The 24,776-nt window shown below is 41.3% G+C and overlaps 1 protein-coding gene across 1 annotated transcript in view; it reads right to left on the bottom strand.

Moving 5' to 3' along the window:
- sh3glb2b (SH3-domain GRB2-like endophilin B2b) overlaps positions 1-21,056 on the bottom strand; it is a 40,324-nt gene extending 19,268 nt beyond the window's left edge. The window contains exons 1-6 of the mRNA XM_083983794.1: positions 20,862-21,056; positions 16,409-16,550; positions 14,144-14,272; positions 12,964-13,097; positions 12,684-12,776; positions 10,988-11,050 (exon numbers count right to left, since the gene is read on the bottom strand). Coding sequence (XP_083839920.1) covers positions 10,988-11,050; positions 12,684-12,776; positions 12,964-13,097; positions 14,144-14,272; positions 16,409-16,550; positions 20,862-20,924 — 624 coding nt within the window. The 5' untranslated portion in view covers positions 20,925-21,056. The remainder of the gene's footprint in view (positions 1-10,987; positions 11,051-12,683; positions 12,777-12,963; positions 13,098-14,143; positions 14,273-16,408; positions 16,551-20,861) is intronic.
- Positions 21,057-24,776: the final 3,720 nt, after the last annotated feature.

The following is a 24,776-nucleotide window of genomic DNA, read 5'->3' as shown; positions in this document are numbered from 1 at the left end:
CAGCAGGAGAACAGAGGAGAACAGTCAGGAACCGTGGTCAGACTCAGGTTAACAAGCTCACAGATCAGATATATGTTTATGTTCCTCACAGACACTTCTACACCAAAGGTCACTAAAACTAAACATACACCTGCTACTCTAGGTTCTACTCATTAAAAAATACAAAACAACTTATTTCATCTATACTCTATTTTATTTTCCCCTTGTTTTATTTCCTTATTATGCATTTGTGACAATTTTCATTTTGTTATTTTCATTCTAATTCCATTGCATATTATATCAGTGTAATTATTTTCTGTGCTTTGGCTTGTCTTTTTTCTGTTTTATTGATATACATCGTTATTATTAGTACTTTTTATTTTTTCTATTTGCGTGCGGACTCAAAGATGATGAGTGACCAGTGTGCGGAAGCTAATGTTATCCAAATGAAGAAATAAAGATGTTGTTAAAGCTGAAGTAAGGAAGTCTTTATCTGTCTTTAGTTGAAATCTGTTGTTATTAGACCATTTATTTTTCAGTTCTAACTTCATCTTAACCTCTGACTCCAGTTTTCAGGGACCAGCCATTAAAAATAATTTATTGATTCTAGTGATGAATCTTCAACTGGGCCGGAGACTGAGTTCAGTCTTTTGCCTCTCTAGTACTAGTAATGGGGTTCCTGGACACTCAGTCATTTCAAACTGATGTGAAAGCTTTGTTTTCACTTCTAATTTGAAGATAAGGATCTAAAGAACAATTCTGGTTTGAGTGTCGAGATACCAGATGATGAAAATATTTATTTATGCCCTATTTTCAAAATGCTCACAAGCGAAATTATGAATCTTTGAAAAATGTTTTCTTTTTCATTCCTATTTTAAAGCAGAAGTGAGTGATCCGGTCGTTTTCGCTAATGCTGCGTTCCAGGCAGGCTTTTGAAATCGTAAATTACAGCTTCAAGTCACAACTTACGACTTTGTAGCGTTCCAGGCAACCCACTCGTGTTTTTCCGACCTGTTTTACCGGTGAAAGTCACTATAACGGCCACTCGTAACTTCCGACCGGTGAACTCGTACCAGATCGAACTGGTACAACTTCACGGTCGGAAAAATACGAGTTTCCTTGAACGCACCATAACAGTCCTCGTCGCTACGTCACCACATTCACGGCGTTCCTTGGCTGCACACACAGCCCTGCATGCCGTTCTCTCTCCTCATTGGATAAAAACTGTAGGATACGATAAATGTTTTCTCTTCGGCTCAGAGCAGAGCAGAGGGACTGAGAGACCCGTGTTTCAGTCCAAACACTCTATGTAAGTGATTGCTGTCGGAAGATATAACTATTTAAGACTTATATTAACACAAATATATCACTCACTTCTGCTTTAAGTCAGCTCTGTTTGCGGAAACAACTGGAGTTGAAATATCGATGTTTTGAATATTCTGGTATGGCAAATAACAAATATGGCTGCCAATTTCTGTGCATTAAAAAAAAGTGTTCTTTATTTTTTAGAATTATGCTTAACTTCTATCCTATTGACCCTAAAATGGTGATTTGGTGCCTATTCCTGTGTTTTCGTGAATGAGTAATTGAATATAGCCTAAATAAAATGAACATGATTGGAGCATATCTTGATATACAGTATGACATTTCACACTAATGAGACAATACAGCAAATGTAGGGAACTACAGTTAGATAGAAGATAAGTCTCTCATGTTAAATTTTGTATTTATAATTTACACACTTATTCTATCACTAGAAAACAGGCAAACAGAGCTGTCTTACTGTAGCTTGAGCTGTACCGATTTCTGTCATATTTTGAAGGTTAGCAAACAAAGTTAAAAATGTCAGTATCCTTATGTGTTTTGAATGAATAAGGAAAGTCATGTAGGATAAGTTGTTTGAAGTAATACATCCCAGCAGTGTGAGCTAGCATTAGCCAAAGTGTTTGCTCACACAAGGTTAAACTAAAGGGCTACCTACTTTACAATATGGCTGCTTTACTGAGGAAGAAATGGTGGTTTCATTACGTGCATGTCTGTGCAAGTGAAAGTGTAAGAAACTAGCTGCTGCAGAACAAGACTGACATGTACACTTTCTTGTTAAAGTATTGTGCAAGTTAAGCCGATGGCAACATATTGTTGGCACAGTTAAAAGATAAATAAAAATGCCACTGTATTGTATTGTAGGAGTGTCAGATGATAGAAGAAACCAATCGACCTACAAGACTGTTTGAAAGACATCAAGTCCTGGATGTCTTCTAACATCCTCTTACTGAATTCAGATGAAACAGAAGTTATTGTGAACATCTCAGGGACACTTTTTCTACTCAGATTGCTAGAAACTGTGAGGAACCTTGGAGTCATTTTTGACTGGGATATTTCCTTCAGCTTCCACATAAAACATGTGACTAGGACCGCCTTCTTTCAGCTGTGCAGTATTGCTAAAATCAGGAATATCCTCTCCCAGAGTGATGCTGAGAAACTGGTCCATGCATTTATCACTTCTAGACTGGACTACTGGAACTCTCTCCTGTCAAGGATGTCCAAAAAACTCTCTCAAGAGTCTCCAGCTGGTCCAGAACGCTACGAGGGTTTTGACAGGAGTTAGGAAGAGAGAGCACATCTCTCCCACTTTAGCTTCTCTCCACTGGCTCCCTGTAGGATTTAGAATAGACTTCAAAAACCCAGAATGCAGGTCTGTTAGTGACTCCCAGTATCTCTAAAAACAGACTGGGAGGTAGAGCCTTCAGTTACCGGGCTCCTGTACTGTGGAACCAGCTCTCTCCAGACAGACACTCTAACTCCAGGCTTCCAGGCCTTTCTCTATGACAGAGCTTTTAGTTAGGGCTGGTCCATGTAGCTCTGAATCATTTTATAGCTACAGTATGCTGCTATAGGCTTAGACTGCTGGGGGAAACATCAGGTTCACATCATCTCCTCCTTTCGTCTGCTTCTACACCGGCCTGCCCTCCCTGCCCACCAGAAGCTGCCTCCATCAGCGCTAACAGAACGATTCCATTGCCATGTTTTTACATATTCTGTGTTATAAACTGTTTTCTTGTCTGTATACAACATCTCTTGCACGTCTGCCCGTCCTAGGTGGGGGATCTCCTCCTCTGTTGCTCACCCTGAGCTTTCTCCAACTTTTTCCCTGTTTCTTGGGAGTTTTTCCTCAGTCGATGTGAGGGTCTAAGGGCAGAGGATGTTGTTATAATGCTGTGTAAAGCCCTTTGAGACAAACTGTTGGACAGGGTGGAGTGGAGGACTACTCGTAGATTATACAAATAAACTTGCTTTGTCCGTCCAGATTATTAAAACAAAACAAAAAGAACACTATGCCTTAGCTCACTCACTTGGTCTTCGATCCACTTTCTATTTTTGTGGATTTGTGCCAATACCGGACAAAATGTTGCTCATGTGGGCAATATGCTTAAATTACTAATTGCTACTCCTGATCCTGAATCCATACATGCCTCATATGTTCAGATCGGCTGTGTATGGGTAATTTGTACTTTTCTTTTTTAGATGCAATGACACAACACAATCACAACCTCTCTCCAAGGCAATACCGGTTAGGTTTTCTTCAGCTGACTCTTACGTCATAGGCCGGTGCATATTCTCATTTGCCCAGGTCATAGTATTTCAAAAGGAGGTTAAATCGAAAGCAACTGGACTTAGTTATCATGACACATCAATCAGGTCATTTTTCCTAGACAAATTTGTCTAGGAAAAATGACCTAGGAAAAACCTCCTTTGAAACGTACGTCACAGGGTTTCTGCTAAACTTGATTCATAAGAGATGCAGTGCTTTTGACCAGGCAGGGCTGAATGTGACTCACATTGCGTCTACACTGCCTATACACCGGTTTTACATTATAAAGTTAAACAAAAGATTATATGCTAAATGAAATACACATTTTGATTATATAAAGTAGCATAATATGATCCACACATTTTTAAAAATGATTTTTATACTTGAAAAATGTGACATAATATAATACTTTGTCATAACTGATCCTGTCCCAGAGCTCAGTGGGGTCCTCAAGGGCAGTAACCTTCTCATACGGTGGCAAGAAAACGTATGTGAACCCTTTGGAATTTCTTAATTTTCTGCATTAACTCATTTCCAAAAAACATAAAAAATAAAATAAAATCATCACTGCATGCCTGAACTTTGGCAAAGAGCACCTTGACACCCCACAGCACTATGGGGAAACCACATCTGCACAGAGTTGCATCAGATTTTCACTTTCTTATGGTCTTCATGTCAGACTATTTGTGTCATGCGACATCAGCAAACCCCATCCCATTAAACTTTACGACCTGTGCTGTGACTCTCACTACTTCTCATCGGATTACGACATCTGGGTGTTTTTTATGAGAACCTGGGCCTAGGGGATGCCCTCAGCCTCTGGTCACCCAGCAACCTGACTCAGGACCAGCTGTGGTGGAGGTGGAGGTGGAGCACCACCTCTGTCTTATTCCTGCTGACTCACATACTGATCTACTGTACTCAGCAGGACATTAAGAGACAGGATGTGTGATAATCAGCATCTGTTGGTGGTAAAAGCTTCCAGGCTATAAATTGAATAAAAGTTTAATTTGTTTAATATGTTGAATATGAATCAAACCAAGGTGAAGAGCAATCACAAGCCGACTGCACTTAAGTAATACTAATAATAAAAAAACATTGAACAACATTCAACCACTTTCTTAAAGGTTAATACTGAAAGAAAGTGATGTTAAATTAAAAATGAAGAGACTACTGCATCTAAACTTACGCATTAAAGGACAATTCCAGGCAAATTCAACTCGGGCTGTATTTTCCTAACATTTTAGGTCTAAAAGAAGGAATCTGAAGATTTTCAGTTTAATGTCTCGTGTTTTGCGGTAGTTGTGTCTGTCCCCGCATCGCCACGGCAGCGATGAATGGGAGCGGATTGAAGTTCTGCTGCTTAGGCTGTTTCCAGCCCTCAAAGCCGCATTTTCTTTTTCCCACAGACAGCGTCAGATGGCGACTCAAACTTCAAGCAAGCCGACATGTTTGTAAAACTAGATCTATTTCAAAGTCTCGCGCGAGACCCAAGTTGACGCTCGTGTGTTTACGTGCGGTCGGAAGCTCCCGTTTGTGTCATAAACACAGGAATATCAACTCTTGACTTGCTTGAAGTAAACAAACTTCTTAGTGTGTGTTTGAGTAGCCACCTGACGCTGTCTGTGAAAAAATATTTTTTACTTAGCAATTAAACTGAAAATCTACAGATTCCTTCTTATAGACCTAAAATGTTAGGAAAATACAGCCTCGAGTTGAATTTGCCTGGAATTGTCCTTTAACTCTGTCAGTGATTATTATTATGGCCGCAGTCGAGTTATTTCTTTTTTCTCCAGAAAATGTCTTCTCATGTTTTCTCCCTTGTTGCCATGGTGAATCATAGTATTAGTGCTCCATGATTTTCTCGTCATCATAGGCAGGAGCTCAACTCCACTGAACTAATTCTGATCAGCTGTTCTGGAACAGAAGCAGTGAAACTCAGTATGATTCACCATGGCAACAGGGGAGACAAAGCTGTGGTGGTGTGGGGAAGAACTGCTGACAACACAAGTTTCGATGCAGTCATTTCTTCATTTCAAATGTAACATCAGTCTTTTAATATATTAGCCTATCAACAAGTGGTTTAATGTTGTTCAGTGATTCTATTTTCATTTTGGTGTACAGTAATCCCACGGCCACCGATAGGCTAATAAAACATAGTTCAATCAAGTAAGGCACTTTTTGTAGGGTTAGAGCCTCATGCACCTCGCTTTGGTTTTATCCATACTGAACATACTAAAAAAAAAAAAAAAAGGTAATTCAGTGGCTATTTCAACTTGTAGCAGATTTTACCCACAAAAAGACGCTGTTTAATCAACACACATCCTGTCACATCTAACAGAGGCAGAGGAGCTGACTCTGAGTCAGGTCACTATCTCTACTATCTAGAGATAGTATTATAAGGTATTCAGTGTTATCCTTGTGTTTTTTCCCAGTTGCCTGTTGTTAAGAGTTGTAAGATGGACAAAACCAACAAAGAAATTTGGCAAATTGGAAAGACAGACTTGAGTCACTTGAGTTACTGGAGCACCAGTTAGAAGTGGTGAACAGGGCCGGTGCTAGGAATTCTGGGCCCCCTGAAAGAATACTAAAGTGGGCCCCTGACTTTTCCACTTTTTTTCTTAGACTACACGTATTATCAATTTCTATTTAGCCTACTTTGTTTTGATGCTAATGCAGCATTACTATGAATATCAGTCAGGGTTTAAGCAGAATAATTCAGTCATACAAAGATTAGACTACTGGGTTTTTTTTGTGGGGCCCTACTGGGTGCTGGGCCCCTAGAATTATCATCACCTTTCTCCCCTATACAACGGCCCTGGTGGTGAATGGTCACAGGTGGATTACCGGTATGTTAATTGTTGGGAAAAATATACGTATATAAATATTCCTACTAATTTTTTGATTCCTCTGTATGTCCTATAGAGAACTGACAATAAAAAATCTTTAAGTCCTTGAATGGTTGCTTTTCTATTTGTGGGATATACGTAGGTAACCAAATGAAGTGTGTTATTTGACTGCTGGGGGAGATGATTGATTAACCTGCAAATTACAAAAATGAAGAACAATGCAAAGAATTTGTTCAGATTTGAGAGCACATCAGCGGTGTGTAAGATTCCCGGCCGGAGAATGTCATCAAGATAAACGATGGACTGTGATCAGAAAATGCACCGTACAATGAAGCTAATTAGGCATAAAGCCAATCATTTCTGCTTCAACATGGACCGGATTGATAAGGAACTGATATCCCAGACAGTCAGACAGCGCCATCAGGCTGAGCAAGAGGAGGTCTGGTGGGGTGTAACCATAGTAACTGACTCAGAGTTTCAGTTACATCTCTTTCTGGAACAGAAAAACAGTTTCTCTCATTAACTCAGAGTTTTCACTAAACCTCCACCCGATAACTTATTCTCTGCTGTCCTGACCCGGGCTGAACTACGGAGGCTGTGAAGGCCCACAGCTCTGGCTCTTCTCTGCCTCTCTCATCCTCAGTTGTTATGATCTGTGCCAAACACCTTCACTGCGTAGGCCTACTTGAGGCTGTTCTAAATTCTCTTGAAGTCTCGTGTTTGGGACTTTACTCAGACCACTTGATGATGAGGATTGAATGGGTTGTAAATAATGGAGTGATGTATCACAGCGTGTCAGCTGCTGGACCGGAGCCTGAACTGGAATTGACCTTTACTCTACATCTGCAGAGAATGAAGGAAGCTTGTTGTATTGTGCCCCCGTGTGGTCAACTGGTGCTACTGTGAGGGAGCAACTTCACCAGTGGAAAAACTGTGGAGGAGACAAATTCAATGAGAATGTTTATGCTATGATCAACTAATGAGGTCTGTTTTAGTCAGATTACCTGTATTTAAACCTATGCTCTTTACTTAAATATATATATTAAAGGGATAGTTCAACATTTTGGCAAATTCACCTATTGCCATAATCTATAGTCATAGGAGTAGGTTCATTACCTTTAATTATCGGTGCATGTTTTTTGAGAGTCGTGAGCTGCTCAGCGAACACAATGGAGGTGAACGGTACAGGTCCCCTTTCCCGCAAAACTCATAAAAAACACAATCTAACAACTCCAAAAACACTCTCTTGGAGAAGTTGTGACCTTCACATTCACCACGCTATGAGATAATAACGTATAATTATGTAACATTACAACACATTAAGCAAATACTCGGAACTACTTGCGCTTTTGAAATCACTCCGCCCAGCTGCCGTGTCTGGAATGTAGTTCCGGCTACGCATTTGCCTCAAAAACAAGAATGTTACATGATTATTTCATGGCATGGTGAATCTGTGGTCTTTTGGCTATGACTATTGGGATTATGGCAATAGGCGAATTAGCCAAAATGTTGAACTATCCCTTCAAGTTATTTTTTCAGCACAGTGGAGGTATGAAAGGGAACGGAGCGAGAGAATGGGAGAACAGAGACACAGTCCTGGTCAGGAGTTGAACCAGCAATCTCTTGCAAACAGCCCATATGGAGCATCTGTCACACTGGCGTCTCCTTTTTTCCTCAAACTTGTGCGAAAAATTACAAAATGCCACAGTGACTAAGGGGCTAACAGGGAGGAGGAGGAGTGGACGGACGGGGGTTAAAGTTACGCTGAATCACCGGAGACTAGAACCAGAGATATCTCTACCACCACAAACAAACAGCACAGAGTTCTAGGAGATGTTTGTGTCCAACCTTCCTCTGCTCTGAGACACTGGGATCCGTTGCCACGTCCCAGCTCTCCCAGCCACTCTGCAGCTGGTTCACGGAGAGACGTCAAATGTCAACAAGCCTCAATTTAGTAAACACATAATCAGTTAGAAAAAAACCTTCACTTAACAAAACATACAACATAAGCCGAGGATTTTCCTCGACTCCGATTAAACATCTGCAGGACACGCTTGGTTGCGTCAGTTCAGTCTGAACCGACCGCTGTGTCTCGCTCGCTTCATAAACGCGGCGCCAGAGGTCCCATGATTCAGTTCAAATTGGTGCAGCAATTCCCAAAAATCCCAGTCTTTCATCATGTAGGGAACACCAGAAATGGAAGTAACGCATATCAGTTGAAACATTTCCAATAATGATTCAGTATTGACGGCAGCCCGTCACAACGATACATGTGGTTTCAATCAGGCCGAATCCATGGAGCGGTGGATAACGTTATATATCATACATGTTTTATGATGTGCGTAGTTTTATCTGTCATCAACAAGAGATTAGGCGTTATTATGGGGTGCGTTTGTGTTGTGGTGCTGCCAAGACGAGAGCTGTCAAGAGTCAAGAGAGGCTACGTGGAAGGAAGAGAGCCTCCATTCTCCCTGTAACAAGTCATTTACCGGTAACTATCACAGTTACTCTTTAATTACTGTTTAAAGCAACTACAAATAACTTTTAACTGGTTATGCAAACGTCTCTCATTTCTGCTGAGGTCGCCCAAAACAGCAGATGAGGCCATCAGTGGGAAGATAAGCTATTTCTTAATAGTGTAACTCTTTTCCTTTGGACGAAACGGTCTTCGGCACTCAGACCTGAGAAGTTTCTTTACGACAATACGCGCTATAGAGATCATGAGCAATGCAGTCTTCATTCTGTCAAACCACTACCGCTTTGTCCACAGGGGGTCGCCAAAATCAACACGAAATGAAAGTTCTTTGTAGATGCTGTAAGTAAGGTAGAAATCTTGCATAGTTCCTCTTTAAAATCCTTTTTATTACTTTTAATGGTGCTGGTCCGCTGCAGGCCAACCCAAGGTCTAGGTTAAAGACCAGAGATCAGATTTCTTACACACATTTTTATAAAACATGAATTTACACTGATAGTTTCACTCTTGATCAATCTCATTTGGATTGTGCATGTGATGTGAAGGATTTTGTTTTATATATTTTAAAGGGCTACACATGTGAACTGTTATTACTAAAGTCTGGCAATTTCACTTTTTACATCTGTTGTAACATTGCAGTTTAATGATAAAATGATTAAAGCCCATTTTTTTCTTCATGACAAGATGGAAACAGATTTCCTTCCGATGAATGAGTTTCTGAACCCGCCCAGCTCCTCTGACTCTGAAGTGATAAAACTGGTATGTCTGAGCTGTGGTTCTAGGGTTGTGTCTAGCTGTCTTCACCACACTCCCCAAAAACTCACTGTTCATCACAGTGTTTGTGTCATATCAAAATTTCCAAGTAAAAAACCAGCACATTCAAACAACAGGGATGAGACATGCTGAAAACATGCTGCGTCATCAGTTTCATGTCATGCAGTGCTGCTGCTGTCTCAGTCTGACCTGCTCCCTGCTGTAGGACCAGAGAGCAGTAAAGATGCTGCTTTAATATAGAGGCATACAGGTGGGTGACAGCAGTGTTGGTGTTCAGCTCACATGTGTTAAACAAATAAAATGAGTGCTTTGTGGCCATATTTCTCTCTCACTGGTTGACAGACCAGTTAACTGTTCTTCTCCATCACAGAGAAACAGGCTGAGAGTCTTGTTGCGCTGGTAGCTACGACAATGTGGGGCTAATCTGCTAACATAATGCATATTATTACAGATAGAACCTACACATTAGAGCTGATAGAAAAATGAGTTGATACTGCAGTATGAATGTTTCAGCATATAAGCTACACACACCCTGAAGGTTTTTATTTCAGACATGGAGGTCATTTGAATCTGACTTGTGGTGAGTCACTGACCTTCTATTTTCTGTCCTATCACTCTTCATTATAATCATATTATCTAATAAAAATGCACATTTGCTTTGACATCATGAAGACTGTCCATGTCCAGGTGGGTAATGGCTTCACAAATGTCTGTGGGTTTGAAGGTGTGAGATTAAATTCATGAGATAATCTTTAAACCTCAAGTTTTGAGGATCATTTTGTTGATATAAAGACAACTTTATATACAACACATAAAACACATGATTTTTTATTAAGTGGTATTTTGGGAGGAGTTTGCCTTTAAAACAGTTGGATTTGTGTATGATGGTTGTTTAGGGGTTTAGGGCCAGGGTAATTACTGGAGTTGAGAAACAACAGAACAAGAGATGCCAGTGAAATACCTGTCCCAAGAAAAAACTGTAATGTCAAAAGGTATGTGATTATTTTTAAGTTTATATCATTTTAATTTACAATGCTCAGGTCTGAGGAGGTGACTGAATAAACACAGTGTGATTAAGTCTTAGTTAAAACGTGATGCGGGGGCTGTAGAGTCAGACCCCCAACACTGTAGCCACAGCCGTGTGACGTCTACTGAACACTGCATGTTTTTTTATTTTATTTCTGTTATTTCTTGCTACTACACTCTGGCTTTAATGTGTCTTTGAGCTGTGAGTGTCAATAATTAAAGTGGAGGCAGATAACAGACAGTTCACTGTGAGTACAAGTGTTAGCATGTTAGCCTGGGTGCTGCTGTTCTTACCGCTGATGCACTGGCGGACAGAACATAATTTCGAGGCCTTGTCTCCTGAAAATCAGGTGCAGCCTACAAACAAGAGCAGGGGGGGGGGGGGGGAGGTTGACACAGTCATGCAGTTACAGTCATTCAACAGAAATAAAGAAGAAACACAAAAAAGAAGTTAGCCAGAAGCATAAACGAGCATGAGGAACACTGAGCATGTGAAACACAAGAGCAGATCAATTCAATTAGAGCAGGTTCACAGCAGAGGGCGCTGTAGAGTCCCAGAGTTACTTCGTGGAATATCATCATTAAATTGGGCTTTTGTCAGCGTGTGTCTGAGCTCGGCACTGCAGGACTCTACAGCTTTCATTTCTCACAGTCTGAGCTCTGACGACGATGGCAGCCAGCAGCAGAGCATCGCAACAGGCTGTTGGGTCAGTGCGGCCATGCTGTCTGAAGAAGTAACCAACTCATCACAAGACAGGAGCAACAAACTGACTGCACACGTTACTCTGAAGAATGAGCCCGTCAATGTTGTTAGCCCATCGACACTTTACTCGCCTCCTTAAGGCTGAGAAGAGCGGCCACATGTCGGCTGAGCTCAGTATTTAATAGGAATTTAAATTTTAATTGCTCGCTGTCAACAAACTATCAATTCAGTTGACAGATGCACAGCCACTTTCATTTTCTTGGCTCATAACAAATCAGACTAACGGACTAAACAGCTAGAGAGCAACATCATTCCATCAGAGCTGGGTTTGTGAACACCTGGCGAATCACATCTGACAACTTGATGAATCTGAGACAACAGTGACAGGATCTAGGAATCTTAGAAAAATTGAATTGGGTTTATTTGACAGCTGCAGTAAGCCATTATTTTATGTTAGTATCTGCAGCTCCTCGGTTCTCCTTAGTGAGTGTTATATGTCTTTAAAGGGGACCTATTATGCTTTTCCTGCTTTTCAGACTGTATAAATATGTTTAAAATGTTGGATACTTGCTTTAGAAGATGTGGAAGTGCCACTTCATGAGGTAGGCGTGTGTTGAAGTAATCAGGTTCAGGAGCTCTGAACCGCAAAATGCAAATGCAAATGCTTGATTTTGGAGAGTTTTTTCTAAAGTCTATTTTTGTTACATCACAACTTCAGCGGAAGTCCTTATATGGCAACTCACCTGTTCTGGCCTCAGTGCCCAGTGGTAATGTGTGTCACTATGCAGCAGCCCCTCGATACGTTGACCAATCACAGCAGTGTATAGGTGGGGTGAGGGGAGAGAGAGCTGAATCCGAGCGTTTCAAAAGACAGCTTGTATGCGATAAGTGTGGAGTTTTTTATCGATTGAAACTTTCAACAGTGCCCCACTGGGGTCCACTATCACATTAAAAGCAAGTGAAATTAGCATAATAGGTCACCTTTAAGCTTATTGGTTTGGTGTTACTGGGTCTAGAGGAGACAGCTGCAGCAGCTGTGAAAAGCCTCTGTGCTCAACCTGCCCAGAACCAAACAGTAGAGAAACTCAGAAAACAGCTGGTGGAGACCAAACACAGAGCTAAAAGAGAGGAACTGAGATTCATCAGGTGGCACAGGCATCACTCCACGAACATCATGTTGCTCTCTGTCTGTCACTGTAGACTCCACACACAGTTAGAGAGAGAGTGATCCGAATGCTGAAAGGACAGAGGCAACATCAGTAACAACAGAAACAAGCTGGAACTCACGGCGGCCTTGGCCTCTGCCAGCTTGGCCTTCTTCACGCGGGCTTTGCAGATGTCGAGGTCCAGACGTCGGTTCTCCAGGAGCCGACGCTCTTTCTGCACAGGACGTGAGGGAAGCAATCAGAAACGGGAGATCCGCTGCAGAGAGCACACCCTGCAAGACTAGCTTTCTATTCACCTAACAGCTCAACGAGACTAACTGTGGGTGACAATACGTGTTCGTATGAATGAATATGTTGAAAAACCATGGACTGAGGATGAGGAGAGGATCAGGGGGACTCACTGATATCGTCCTCCAGTCTCCTTCCAGGAAGTTGCGTAGAGGAGTGAGGAAGTTGGCGGCTGAGGTTTGCAGGAACTCACGCTCTGCTCCTCCCAGTCTGTTCTGGTACTCCCCCACTATGATCAGGGTGCTACCTGCAGTTATTACAATACAGAAACACAAACATGCACACTAGTATTACATATAAGAAGAATATTTAAACAGGATTTGGCTTCTGGCTTACAGTAGAACTTAAAACAACCTACAGCCTGAATAGACTTATGACTGCATCGTCATAAGTCTCTGCATCGTCTCCAGTGTGGATTTGAACCATGTATAATAACTACTACAGTGACATATATAGAGATAATTACAGAACACTAATATAATGTCTATATACTATATGTGATTTAATAAAATGAAAATCTGATGGATAATAACTGTAAAGACGTTGCTCCCAGAAAAATCAACTTGAACATCATCAATACTTCCAGGTAAAGACTGATTGGTTCTATGGTACGTTAAATCCAAACAGATGCATTTCAGTTTCACTTCAAAGAGTTTCAATGCAATGCAAACTATTTAAAGGGATAGTTCAATATTTTGGGTATTTAGGTTCGTTACCTTTAATTGTCAGTGCAAGCTGTTTTTAGAACGGCGGAGCAGAGCCGCGAGCTGCTCAGAGTTACAGTACGATACGGAGGCTCATGGAATTTCTTGGTTTCCCTCATCAAACTCATCAAATACACAATCCAACAACTCCAAGACGCTCTGGTGGACAAGTTGTGACCTGCACATTCACCACACTATGAGATAATAACGGAACGTTACGAGACAGAGTTGTTTTCAAGGTAAATTCATGCAAAACCGCTGATGCGCGTTGCCTTCAGGGACAGTTTTTCGGCAAGCAGTCTCTGCATTTGCCTTGAAAACAACTCTGTCTTGTAATGTCCGTAATTATCTCGTAGCATGGTGAATGTGCAGGTCGTCCACCAGAGCGTCTTGGAGTTGTTGGATTGTGTATTTGATGAGTTTGATGAGGGATTATTGCAATGGGCCAATTTGCCAAAATGTTGAACTATCCCTTTAATGGCCATAGAAAAATAATTAAAAAAATTGTGTAATACCTTTTAATACTTTGTCAAGGCAAACAGTGGACAGTGGTGGCTACAGATGACACTCATGAGACAGCTCCACTCACCGTATGGCGCCCCTGCGCCAAACTCTTTGGCAGCGTCCAGCATGTACTGGCCCAGCAGCTCGGCGTTGGTCATCTTGGAGGGAAGCTTCTTGTCCAGTTTGTCATAGATGAACTCCTCTATTCGAGCACCTGGAGGAGAAAAGGTGAGAGACACACAAGTGTGAAAGACTTGACAGACGTGAGCTCTGAGCCAGGGTTTTAAAATAACAACACACATTTATACATCCTGTTCCTTTCATTTACCATGGCTTCCATCAAAAAACCCATAATGTTTACTGGTAATAATGTGCTTCCTCATGTGCCTCATTACTGTATATATTACCAATCCCTTATTGACTCCTTCTGTACTTAAATGTTTCAGTGGCTCAGTGGTTATCCTCCTCTTTCCTACGAGGCTTTTAAAATGAAAGATACACAGGAAGTATCACAGTGAAGGCAAAATTGAAGTGGTAGGAGATAATTAATGTACAGTGTATTTAATTAATAATTATAGTAGTAGTATTTAAACAATTATTATATAGGGTATTTGCTTATTTTTATATTATTCCCTTAGGCAATTTTGCACCTGACCTGTGTCCTTTTCTAGCACTATCCAGAGAATTGAAAGGCATTTCTAATCTTATTTAATAGTATTACCTCATCCAGACTGCTCCCAGTGCATTTACTGACACTGGAAGTGGATTAGGTTTACTGCAGAGATATTAAAATCACACTTTTAAAGATGGGGCTGATCAATAAACAATTATAGATGCATTATTGATTCTGGGAGAACCTGTATTTGGGAAATTTGATGCCGTTTGATGAACATGTGCGTGTGTTAGAAGCTCAGATTTTGGTTTGAAGAAGAAGTTCATGTTAAAACTCACAAAATCCTCAGTAAGTTCTTGTTACCTACAGTGGGCATGTTGTTTCTAAGGTGTTTATGGTCTGATCGAGCACGGACAACAGAACAGCCACAGTAAATGAGCTGCACATGGATAAAGCTTTCAGGAACCATTCCCGCTTCACACAAAACTATCCCACCTTTAAAATATTTCTTTGGGACCTTTACGACATGACTTTTTTAAATGTAGCATACCTTACAGACAGTTTAAGATGCAAAGTTAAAGTGAATTCAGCATCATGTTCATTATCATCTTCAACTCGTTGACAGAGGATCTTAAAAATATGTCATGTTCTTACTCTGAGGAGCTGCTTTGGGAGCACATGCTTTTAGAAATGCTGTTACCTTCTAAAATAATTCATCACCAGGTAACAGGACTTAAATAATGAGTCCTTTCTTTTATTTTTGTATTTCCAGAGTCCCCTGAACGCAGCATTGGCTGTATCCAATCAAACAAGTGCTGGCAGGTGTCCTCCTGCATAGACGGTCATTAGTAATTCAACACCCGTCTGTATCCTCACACTGTTGGACTGTCCAGTCCACACACAGCACAGCACACTACATCTCTACAAACAACTAATGATTTATCTCCTCGTTCAGTCCCTCCATCATCTGTCATTAACGAACACCACAGTCTGATACGTGAGGACCAGACTTACCAGTGTGGTCAACTGAAGCATGAAAGGTGAAAACAGACAGAAAGCAAAGGTTAAGACATTACAGACAGAGTCGTCTGCACACAAGACTCACTATGTGTTGTGTTATAGCCTATATGACACAAAGGGAGTCACACTAAAAGCACAACAAAACACTCATTTTGTGTTACGGGTGAAAAATGATCAATTCATCTGTTGCATCTGTTGCACAATTATGTTCACAACATCAAATATTCATTTAGGCTGCCTTTGACAAGTTCACAAATTTCAAAATAAGCCATTTCACTTGCTGCTTACCTGAAATAAAAACACATGTTTCAGACTTGACTGATGATGAAAAATGTGTCGTTTGGAAGTTTACTATGTGTATATATCAGATTTGCTCTAAACAATTAGAACACATGCAAACAAAAAACATAAGAGCTGTTAATTTATCCATCCACCAGCTATGCTGCTTCTCTGTGTGCAGGGCTGCAGGGGGGAGCTGTAGCCAATCCCAGCTGACATCTGTCGAGGGCGGGAAACACAAGCTCACACATTCACAGTCACACCTACGGGCAATTTAAGGTACAATCAACCTAATGTGCATGACTGTAGACTGTGGGAGGAAAGCTGGAGAACCTGGAAGAGAACCTACACAGGCACAGGGAATCGAACCCAGAACCCTCCTGCAGTGAAGCAACAGTGGATGACTCTCTGTGTCTCTACAGACGGAGCAGGACTTACTGGGGTTGGGCTGCAGGAGAACCTCCGTCTGTCTCAGGATCTTCTCGGTCCAGTTCTTGGTGCCATCGGCCCGAGTGATCAGGTTCTCCAGGTGAGGGTCCAGCTCTGTCTTCTCAGCCTGGCCCAGTTTCTCCTCTGTGAACTACAAGACAAGTCAGGACCCTGAGTAACTGCAGTCACAGAGCATGTAGACAGTATTCAACACTTCAGTATGACAGCTGAAGTCCAGCTCAGGTTCCTCCTTCTCTCTGGATCGTCTCTGAGATGTTGCTACACCTCGACTGGATTCTACTTTAATATGTACAGGTCTAGATTATTGATAGACTGCTGCCAATAGAGGAAAGTGATGTCGTGGAAATATTTCCACCACAGTGACATTAACATACCTAGGCTATATAATTATGAAAAACAACAAGTGATCTTTGACAATACTTAAATTGGTTAGTTTAATAAACCAGAAGGCAGTAACTTCTATGGTTTTATAAGTGAATGTCTTAACAGCTGTTGAATGAGCTAAAAAAAGGTGTGTGTTTGGTGCTAATTTGCAAATGCATGCTGATATCGAACATGGTAAACATTTCCTGCAGATCAAAGAAATATGAGAAACATCCGCACAACTCCAAAATGATGACGGAAGCTAATGAGCTTTTCCATACAATTTTGTCTATTTGGGCCTATATTTTTATCCCCCTAATGTGTTTTGCCTGTCTACTGTCTTTGTGAGTGTTTTGAGTGCTTGTAGTTATATGTATATATTGACACAGTCATGTGACCTATAGATGTAGATTGTGCCTCTTGAATTGTCCACCTTGTGCATCCCTCCTCCTTTGGCAGTAGCAGCATATTGCTCACTGGCCACACACAGGTGTACAGATTTAACAGGCTCCTCACTGCTTCACTACATCAGGTTTTACTGTGCAACAATTGTGATCACATGCTGAGGACGGCTGAGAGCCGAACCATGTCCTCCTTCGCCCAATAAATGTAGTACTGGTATATTTTTTTTTTTACATGCGAGTGCCAGATTCCATTATCATTTTTTGAAACATTTCCTGCACAGAATTGTAACTTCTGGCCTGGAACACACATTCCTGTAATTTTGGCCCAAGTCTGGCCCACATACTTTCACTTCTGGGCTTGTTATCATCCTCCTCCTCCTCCTCCTCTTCCTCCTCTTCCTTCTTTGGTGTGCGCCAGCATTGTCCAGATGTGAAAGCAGCATCTGGCGGTCAATCTGACAGGAGCCACAGCTAGCCGGAATATTTGTCTGAGTCATTTTTGCTCTCTGGGTATTCCTGCTCAACATCATTATTTTTGCTTTATCTGTCAAGATTCCTAGTGTGTTTTTCTTCCTGTTCCCCAGTTTCCCCTCCTTTCCTCTGTTGTGTGTGTGTGTGGTCTGGAGCTGGAGTTAACGACCTGCACACCTCTAATTAATCAAACCTGGTCAGCCTCCTCCTCACCTGCTCCATAAAGGCTGCTTCATTCACCAACTAGTTGCTACACATACCTACAGCAGTGTAGTGCCTTGGTTTTTGTTTTCATTGTTACGTTGTGCTCGCTTTGTTTCTAATCATTATTTTCCTGTGTAGATCACCAGCTCCTGCTCCCACTCACACACCTGTTCTGACCTCAGCTCTGCCCAGTCCACCAGCCTCTCTCCCTGCTGTTCCAGTCTCCTCCTCCGCCTACCGGTTCAGCTCCACAGCCCCGTTCAGACTCAGCTAAACACCTGTCATATACTGACCTGATTGACCTGTTTTGGATAATAACCCGGTTGTGATTCCACCACTTCTGAGTTCTCTGTTTGTGTCTGAACTAATGTGTCCAGGCAAAAAACTGTGGCATGTTGTTATGGCATTGTCATTGCTAACATGCTGATGTAAGAAGGCTGTGGACTTATTGATTCAATCCAAATGAATTAATATTTATATTACTGGCTTTAGGTCTGTGTCTTATTGATTTTATGCCTATGTCTTGTTTATGATGTGGTTTTCATTGTTATCAGATGATGCACTCAATTCCGTTGTACCATTTACAATGACAATTCAATTCAACTCAAAATATTTCAAGAAAAAGTCCTAATACCACAGTGTCTTCAATTTGTATCGTATATCATGTCTATATGTAAAATGTCAAGTTATAAGTGTTAACACCCCCGGTGCTCAGTTTATTCACTGCAATATCTATCTATAATAACAAAACCAGCAGAAGAAAAATCAAACTGATCAGGTTATTATGAAAATGTTCCTTCTCACCACAAATGACGTGTCAGAAATCGGAGCGATGCTATAAATCATGTGCAGGCCAAAAAAACACCATGTGTGTGATGAGGCAGGCATCAGTCTGGCTGCCAGCTCTGACTGATGGAGGCAGCAGCCAGCCTGACTCAGAGTCTGACAGACGGCCCAGGAATTCATCCTCACTGTCACATCGGAGCAGGAGAAACCCAGACTGACAGCAGCACATCCAACCGCTGAATGACTTTTCTCAGTCACTTTGCCGGCTGGATTATCAAGACCCAGCTCTTCTAAATCCATCCTGACACTGTGAACACAGACTACTGTATATGAAGCTGTATTTTTCATTGTAGTGAGGTCAAACACTGGAGGCTGTTAAAGCTGTTCTATCTAGGCAACAGAATTAGAGCTGCAACAATTAATCGAACAATAATCGATTATTGAATTATGATAATGATAATCAAATAATCTGCTTTTTTTAAAGAAAAAAAGTCAAAATTCTCTGATTTCAGCTTCTTAAATGTGAATATTTCGGGTTTCTTTGTTACCTTACGACAATAAACTGAATATCTCTTCTGTTTGTGGACAAAACAAGACATTTGAGGATGTCATCTTGTGGTTTGAGAAACACTGATTGACATTTTTCAACATTTTATCGACCAAACAACTAATCGATTAACTTTAACTTTATTAACGTTTAAATAATCAACAGATTAATCGATAATGAAAATAATCGTTAGTTGTAGCCCTAAACAGAATATATCCATCCACCCAGCAGCAAGGGGAAGGAATCTGGAGGAACTGGAGTGAACCCAACTCCACCCAGAAAGGTCCAGGAATCAAACCCAGAGCCTTCTTGCTGTGAAGTGAGTGCAACAGAATATATAAATGCAGAATATACAAATGCAAATTCATCTTCGACCCCTCAGACAGGTTGGTCCTGCTCTGGGTCAGTGTACAGTTGTATGGACTGATACAACATGTCATTTGACCCACTGAGACGCTATTTGTGCAGACAGAGTTGTCATCTGTTGCTCTTTTACCCACAGTCCCTCAACAAGTCTCACTTCCTCTGCAGCCAGTGGTTTCCTGTTTCCCACAGGAACCTCCAGAAAATGACTGCTGAATTCATGCATTCGATCAAACATGGCAGATAATGTGGGCAGAGATGAAGCTATAGTAGAGCTGCAAGTCAGTGTCACACGACACCATTAAAAATCCTCACAGGCTGTGCTAGTGGTACCTGCTGTGTTAGGTTCTGGCTCAGCTCCCTGACGGATTAAACACACTCTCCCTGTGCCACACCCTCCTATAATACATGTTACATTATTATTATTATTGAGTAGGCTATTCAATATTTTATTATGTTTTAGTTGTTCTAGCAGTTGCAATTATTTTTCTTCTTTTTTTTTTTTTTTTTTACACAGACTGCCAGAAAAGGTGTGATCATGGGAATGTATCAGACAGCCTTGTAAAATCTTGTAGCTAGTACAGTTTGCACCTTTTTTCTGTAATTTCCCATCTTGGGATCAATTCTGTAATTTCCCAAGAATTTCCCAAGTAATTTCTCAATAAAGTCTATCTATCTATCTATCTATCTATCTATCTATCTATCTATCTATCTATCTATCTATCTATCTATCTATCTATCTATGATAATCAGCACAGCCAGGATGAGACTGAAGACTGGTTATCTATCTACAGGGAGTCCAGATGAATTCGTGTCGGAAATGGTTTATAATAAAGCTGTGTGATCTTTACCTAGGCGACAGTGTCATATAGATAAGATGATGGATAGCCTATATTCCTGTGCTCAGCTGCACCTGTGTCACTGTGCGTGCCGCCTAGTCCGTGAAGGCGCCCTGTGCTGCTGCTGCTGCTGCTGCTGAGGAGGAGCAGGTTCAGCTTGTGTCACGTGGGTCATTCACTCGATCACAGCCATCAATAATAGATGGAGGCTGGACAAAACCTTTATCGGTTTACACCAGCCGCGATCACCATCACGATACAGCGCAGTGAAGCTGCTCTTTCAGTAATAACCTGAACGCAGTGAGCTGCTGCGTGGGCGCTCGGTATAGCTACACACACGAAGCACCGTGGCCCTCGCTCAGTCTGCATCCCCTGCCCCTGCAGCCGGAGTCAGTCTGACTCTGCCCCGCTCCGAGCTGCAGGACGGGAGCTCTAGTCCCGCTATAGAGGATCCGCTCTTTTACCTGCACGGCCCGGGTGAAGAAGACTCCCGCATCCGAAGCCAGTTTCTTGACGTTGAAATCCATAGCGCCGCGCTGAGCCGAGCATACAGACACAGAGACACGGAGAAGACACAGAGACACTGGGCTGCTTGTTTCCCTGTAGAGGAAATCCTCCGGATCAGCTGAGATGATGCGGCAGCAGACGCAGCGCTGCTGGAGCCGTAATCCGCTTCATGGACAGTCGGAAATCTGCTCTCCGCCCTGCGTTTAAAGAGCCACGACACCGGGCTGCACGTCACGACACGCCGCTGCCGCCCCCCCGCAGCATGTACTGTACCCACCCACACACACACACACACACACACACACACACACACACACACACACACACACACACACACACACACACACACTATACCGTGACCTCGACCTGCTCCTGTCAGCAGGTTAACACACACACACTCAGAAATGTGCTCTCTGAAAAATGAACGAGATTCATGCGATGATCGCTGGTGTTGACATTTTACTGCCCTGAACGTCACACACAGGCTGACCCTCATTATACTGGAGAGTCTCAAATATCTGAAGTGTCTCTATACCATCACTAACCTATAAGAAGAATTATTATTTAACTCCATTGACTTTAAAGCTGCAGTATTTACTTATTTTTTTGTGGCTTATAATTTCCCTAACTAAATTTATTCCAATCAATCACAGAAGGCTAATACCATAGGAATAACCACCTCAATGCAAACTGCATATTTCATCTTGCAAACATGAATAAACAAATGCTTAACTTAGCACATATCCCTCTTCTTACGAGTCTTTTGATGATATCATTTGCAAGCAGTCAATCCAATGGCCAAAATAGCCTATAGCACATAATGAAAATCAAAACAATCTCACAAAAAGCTTAACTAGCCTAGCATTATCAAGTTAGTCAGACAAGACTCTTACTGAACTTTTGGTAGAACTTCATTCACAATGAATGATTAGGAAATGTTCAGATTAGCATGGACATATTAGAAGTTTTGCCACCAGATTTTGAAATTTCTAATAGCTAATAGGATTTTTCAAATTAATGGTCTCTGTGGGATAAACACACCCAGATTACAGATTACCACGGTTGTGATCAGATGATCCCCCCCCTTAGGGGATAAACTTTATTATCTGGGCAAAAGTGCATACAGCCAAATCCCGCCAATTACAATAACAGACAATACAGCACTGCACTAACATTCGCATCGTAGACTGCCAGCTAAATCATAATATTGCACCATCCCTATAGTTGGATTAAAACAATGCCGGTAATGCCGTGGTCGGGGCCGGGCATTTTTTTATAGGCAAAATTAGGCAATTTTAAAGTGAATGTTGCAAAGATGTAGCACATATATGGTTAATCTGTTATGAATTTATTTTCAAAGTTTTGAAATTTAGATGCGTGCTGTACTCCAACCATCAGGACTATTGTCTTGGGTTGCTAGTTAAGGTCACCTCGTATTTTGATATGTCATCATCACCCTTGCTGGGACTTGAACCCACAACCTCTGGCACCAAGAGCCACACACCAAGTCTCACTTGGTGTGTGGCTCAGGGAGTCACGTGATGCATTGCAAATTCAACCATAAATTATATCCGATGCCCCCTGAATCTACCGGTGCAGTCTCATTACAAATGTTTGTATTGGACCACTGATATGAATCGGTGAATCTCCCCGTCCCTAATGTGAACGTCAGAGCGCAATACAGGACTCTATTGGCTGTCATAGGGGGAGGGGTGGGAGAAGCTCAGTGTTGTTCTTTTTTTTTTTTCAAAAGATTACATTATGGGTCAGTGGGTTAGAGGAGCAATGACTGTAAAGGAAGGCAGGGAGATGTGAGCAAAGGATTGTGGGAAACTGAGTCCATGAGGAGACACGGGAAGACCATAGGGAGCCTGATACAGAGAAGCAAGAAATTTGCTTCAAATGATGCACTGACCCCTGTAGGTTGACCTCGGATCTCTTGTCTCATGTCTGTGGTCAGCATGAAGAACAACAAACCTTGGCTGGAGGATCTGGAAGATAGAAAACACACCAGGAGAACGCCTCCCCTCTTCATCACAGCTGCTGAACGCACCAGTGAAGATGATACAGTCGTCCACAAACAAGGTGAGTTTCGTAAGTGTAAAATGAAATAAGAATATGATGTGATTGAAAACACAACAAATATGTTTGAATATGGTGAAAAAATAGGTGAAAAGATTGATAACTATAGAGCACTGAACTATTGAGTCTGAGGGTAAAATTGTTTTTGAGGACAAGGATTTCTGTTTTTTGGGGGGGTGGGACTAATAGGGATATAGTGACCCCATGACCTCTAACGGCTTTAAAACCTAATTTCACACACTAAATTAATTTTTCTAGTATTCAAATTTGGCAGGATGGTTGATAAGAAATTTGTCTGTGATGTGATTAACTCAGAAATCTAGTTTCACTATACCTCAACATGCCTCAACCTGACCGTTCACCATGACACATGTTGATCAAGGTGATCAACTCATTTTCAGAAACTTGCTGCTGACTCATAATGCTGAGGGGGAAAAAGCTTGACTTATTATTTTCTGATGCATAGGTTTAATTTCCTCATGTGTTCAGAAACAGTGCTGCTGCTAGCTGCTGACAGGACCCACAGAAATGAACCGATAGCTCCAACAGCTGCAGTAGAAACCTCCTCATGTTTGAGTATGCTTCTTATCTTGATCTCTTGTTGTTTGGCCTCTTTTAAACAGTTTGGTTCAAATGTTTGAGTCGCTATTTTAACACAGCTTAATTGATAAATGTAGTATTTATGTTGGATAGCCTACTTGTAACTGAAGTGTGTAAACAATGCCTCCCTCTTTGAGAGAGGAAAGGATATTTCAAATGGTGTATTAATCTCACTTGCCCTGCTGCCTGGGCCACTTGCCCTCTCACTAGATAACAACAATCATTTCTGTATCTCACTGATCCTTCCCTGGGCCCAGTTATTCAAAATGTGTAATCTGGATCAAAATGGTCCAGATTGTGTAATCTCTGGTTTGCCGTTTTACTTTTCTCCCAGTTGTTCAAAGCAAAGTTGGATTGGATCAGTCTGATCCAGATACAAACTGTTCAAGATGTCCAAATAGGAGGATAATGCATGCTCTAAGGACTGCATATCACACTGAAGGCTACTAGGTATGTAAAATAAAACAGGTAGCCTACAATAGCAGCATGATGAGGTCACTCAAAGTGTGTTTATTTGAAAATTGGGAGGATGTACAGTTTTCCGTGCAGATTTTTGATTCTTCAATTACAGTCAGACCAGATAAGGACTGGCTGTTTAAATAAATAAATGTTTTTCATGTTTAAAATTCAAACCTCAAATTTAATTTAAATGTCCAATAGTTGGGAAAATGTTCTTAATTTGTGGAATAATCAAAAGTTAAATCAGGTGCAAAATATAAATTGCTACTTTATAAATGTTGTTTATTTGACCAGATTGAATATAATTTAAATCACATTTTGCTCCTGAACTCCACCTTGAATCCACCAAACTGCTGGGATCAGAATAATCCTGATTTATTTTGGATCAAAGTTATCCTGATCTTACTAAAAACATTTGAACAACACAAACTGAGGGTTTGATTCCAGGTTAAAGCCAAGATTGGATTATGTGATCCAATCTGATCTCATAATACGTTTTTAGTTTTGAACAACCCATTTTCAAGATGTGATCCAATCCATTATTCGAAATCTGATCAGATTACCTTTGAACAACTGGGCCCTGAAGATGTTCATTGTTGGTTGCAACAAACAAAAATGTTGGATCAAGGCACAAGGCCATAGAGATCAGAATGTTTGATGTATTTGTATGTTGATGTATATAATACTCCGTATCTTTTCTTGTTAAGCACTTTGTAACTATGAAAAAACAA

This window comes from Trachurus trachurus (genome assembly GCF_905171665.1).
Source record: "Trachurus trachurus genome assembly, chromosome: 12".
NCBI classification, from domain to species: Eukaryota; Metazoa; Chordata; class Actinopteri; order Carangiformes; family Carangidae; genus Trachurus; species Trachurus trachurus.
This window is presented reverse-complemented; position numbering and strand designations above follow the sequence as displayed.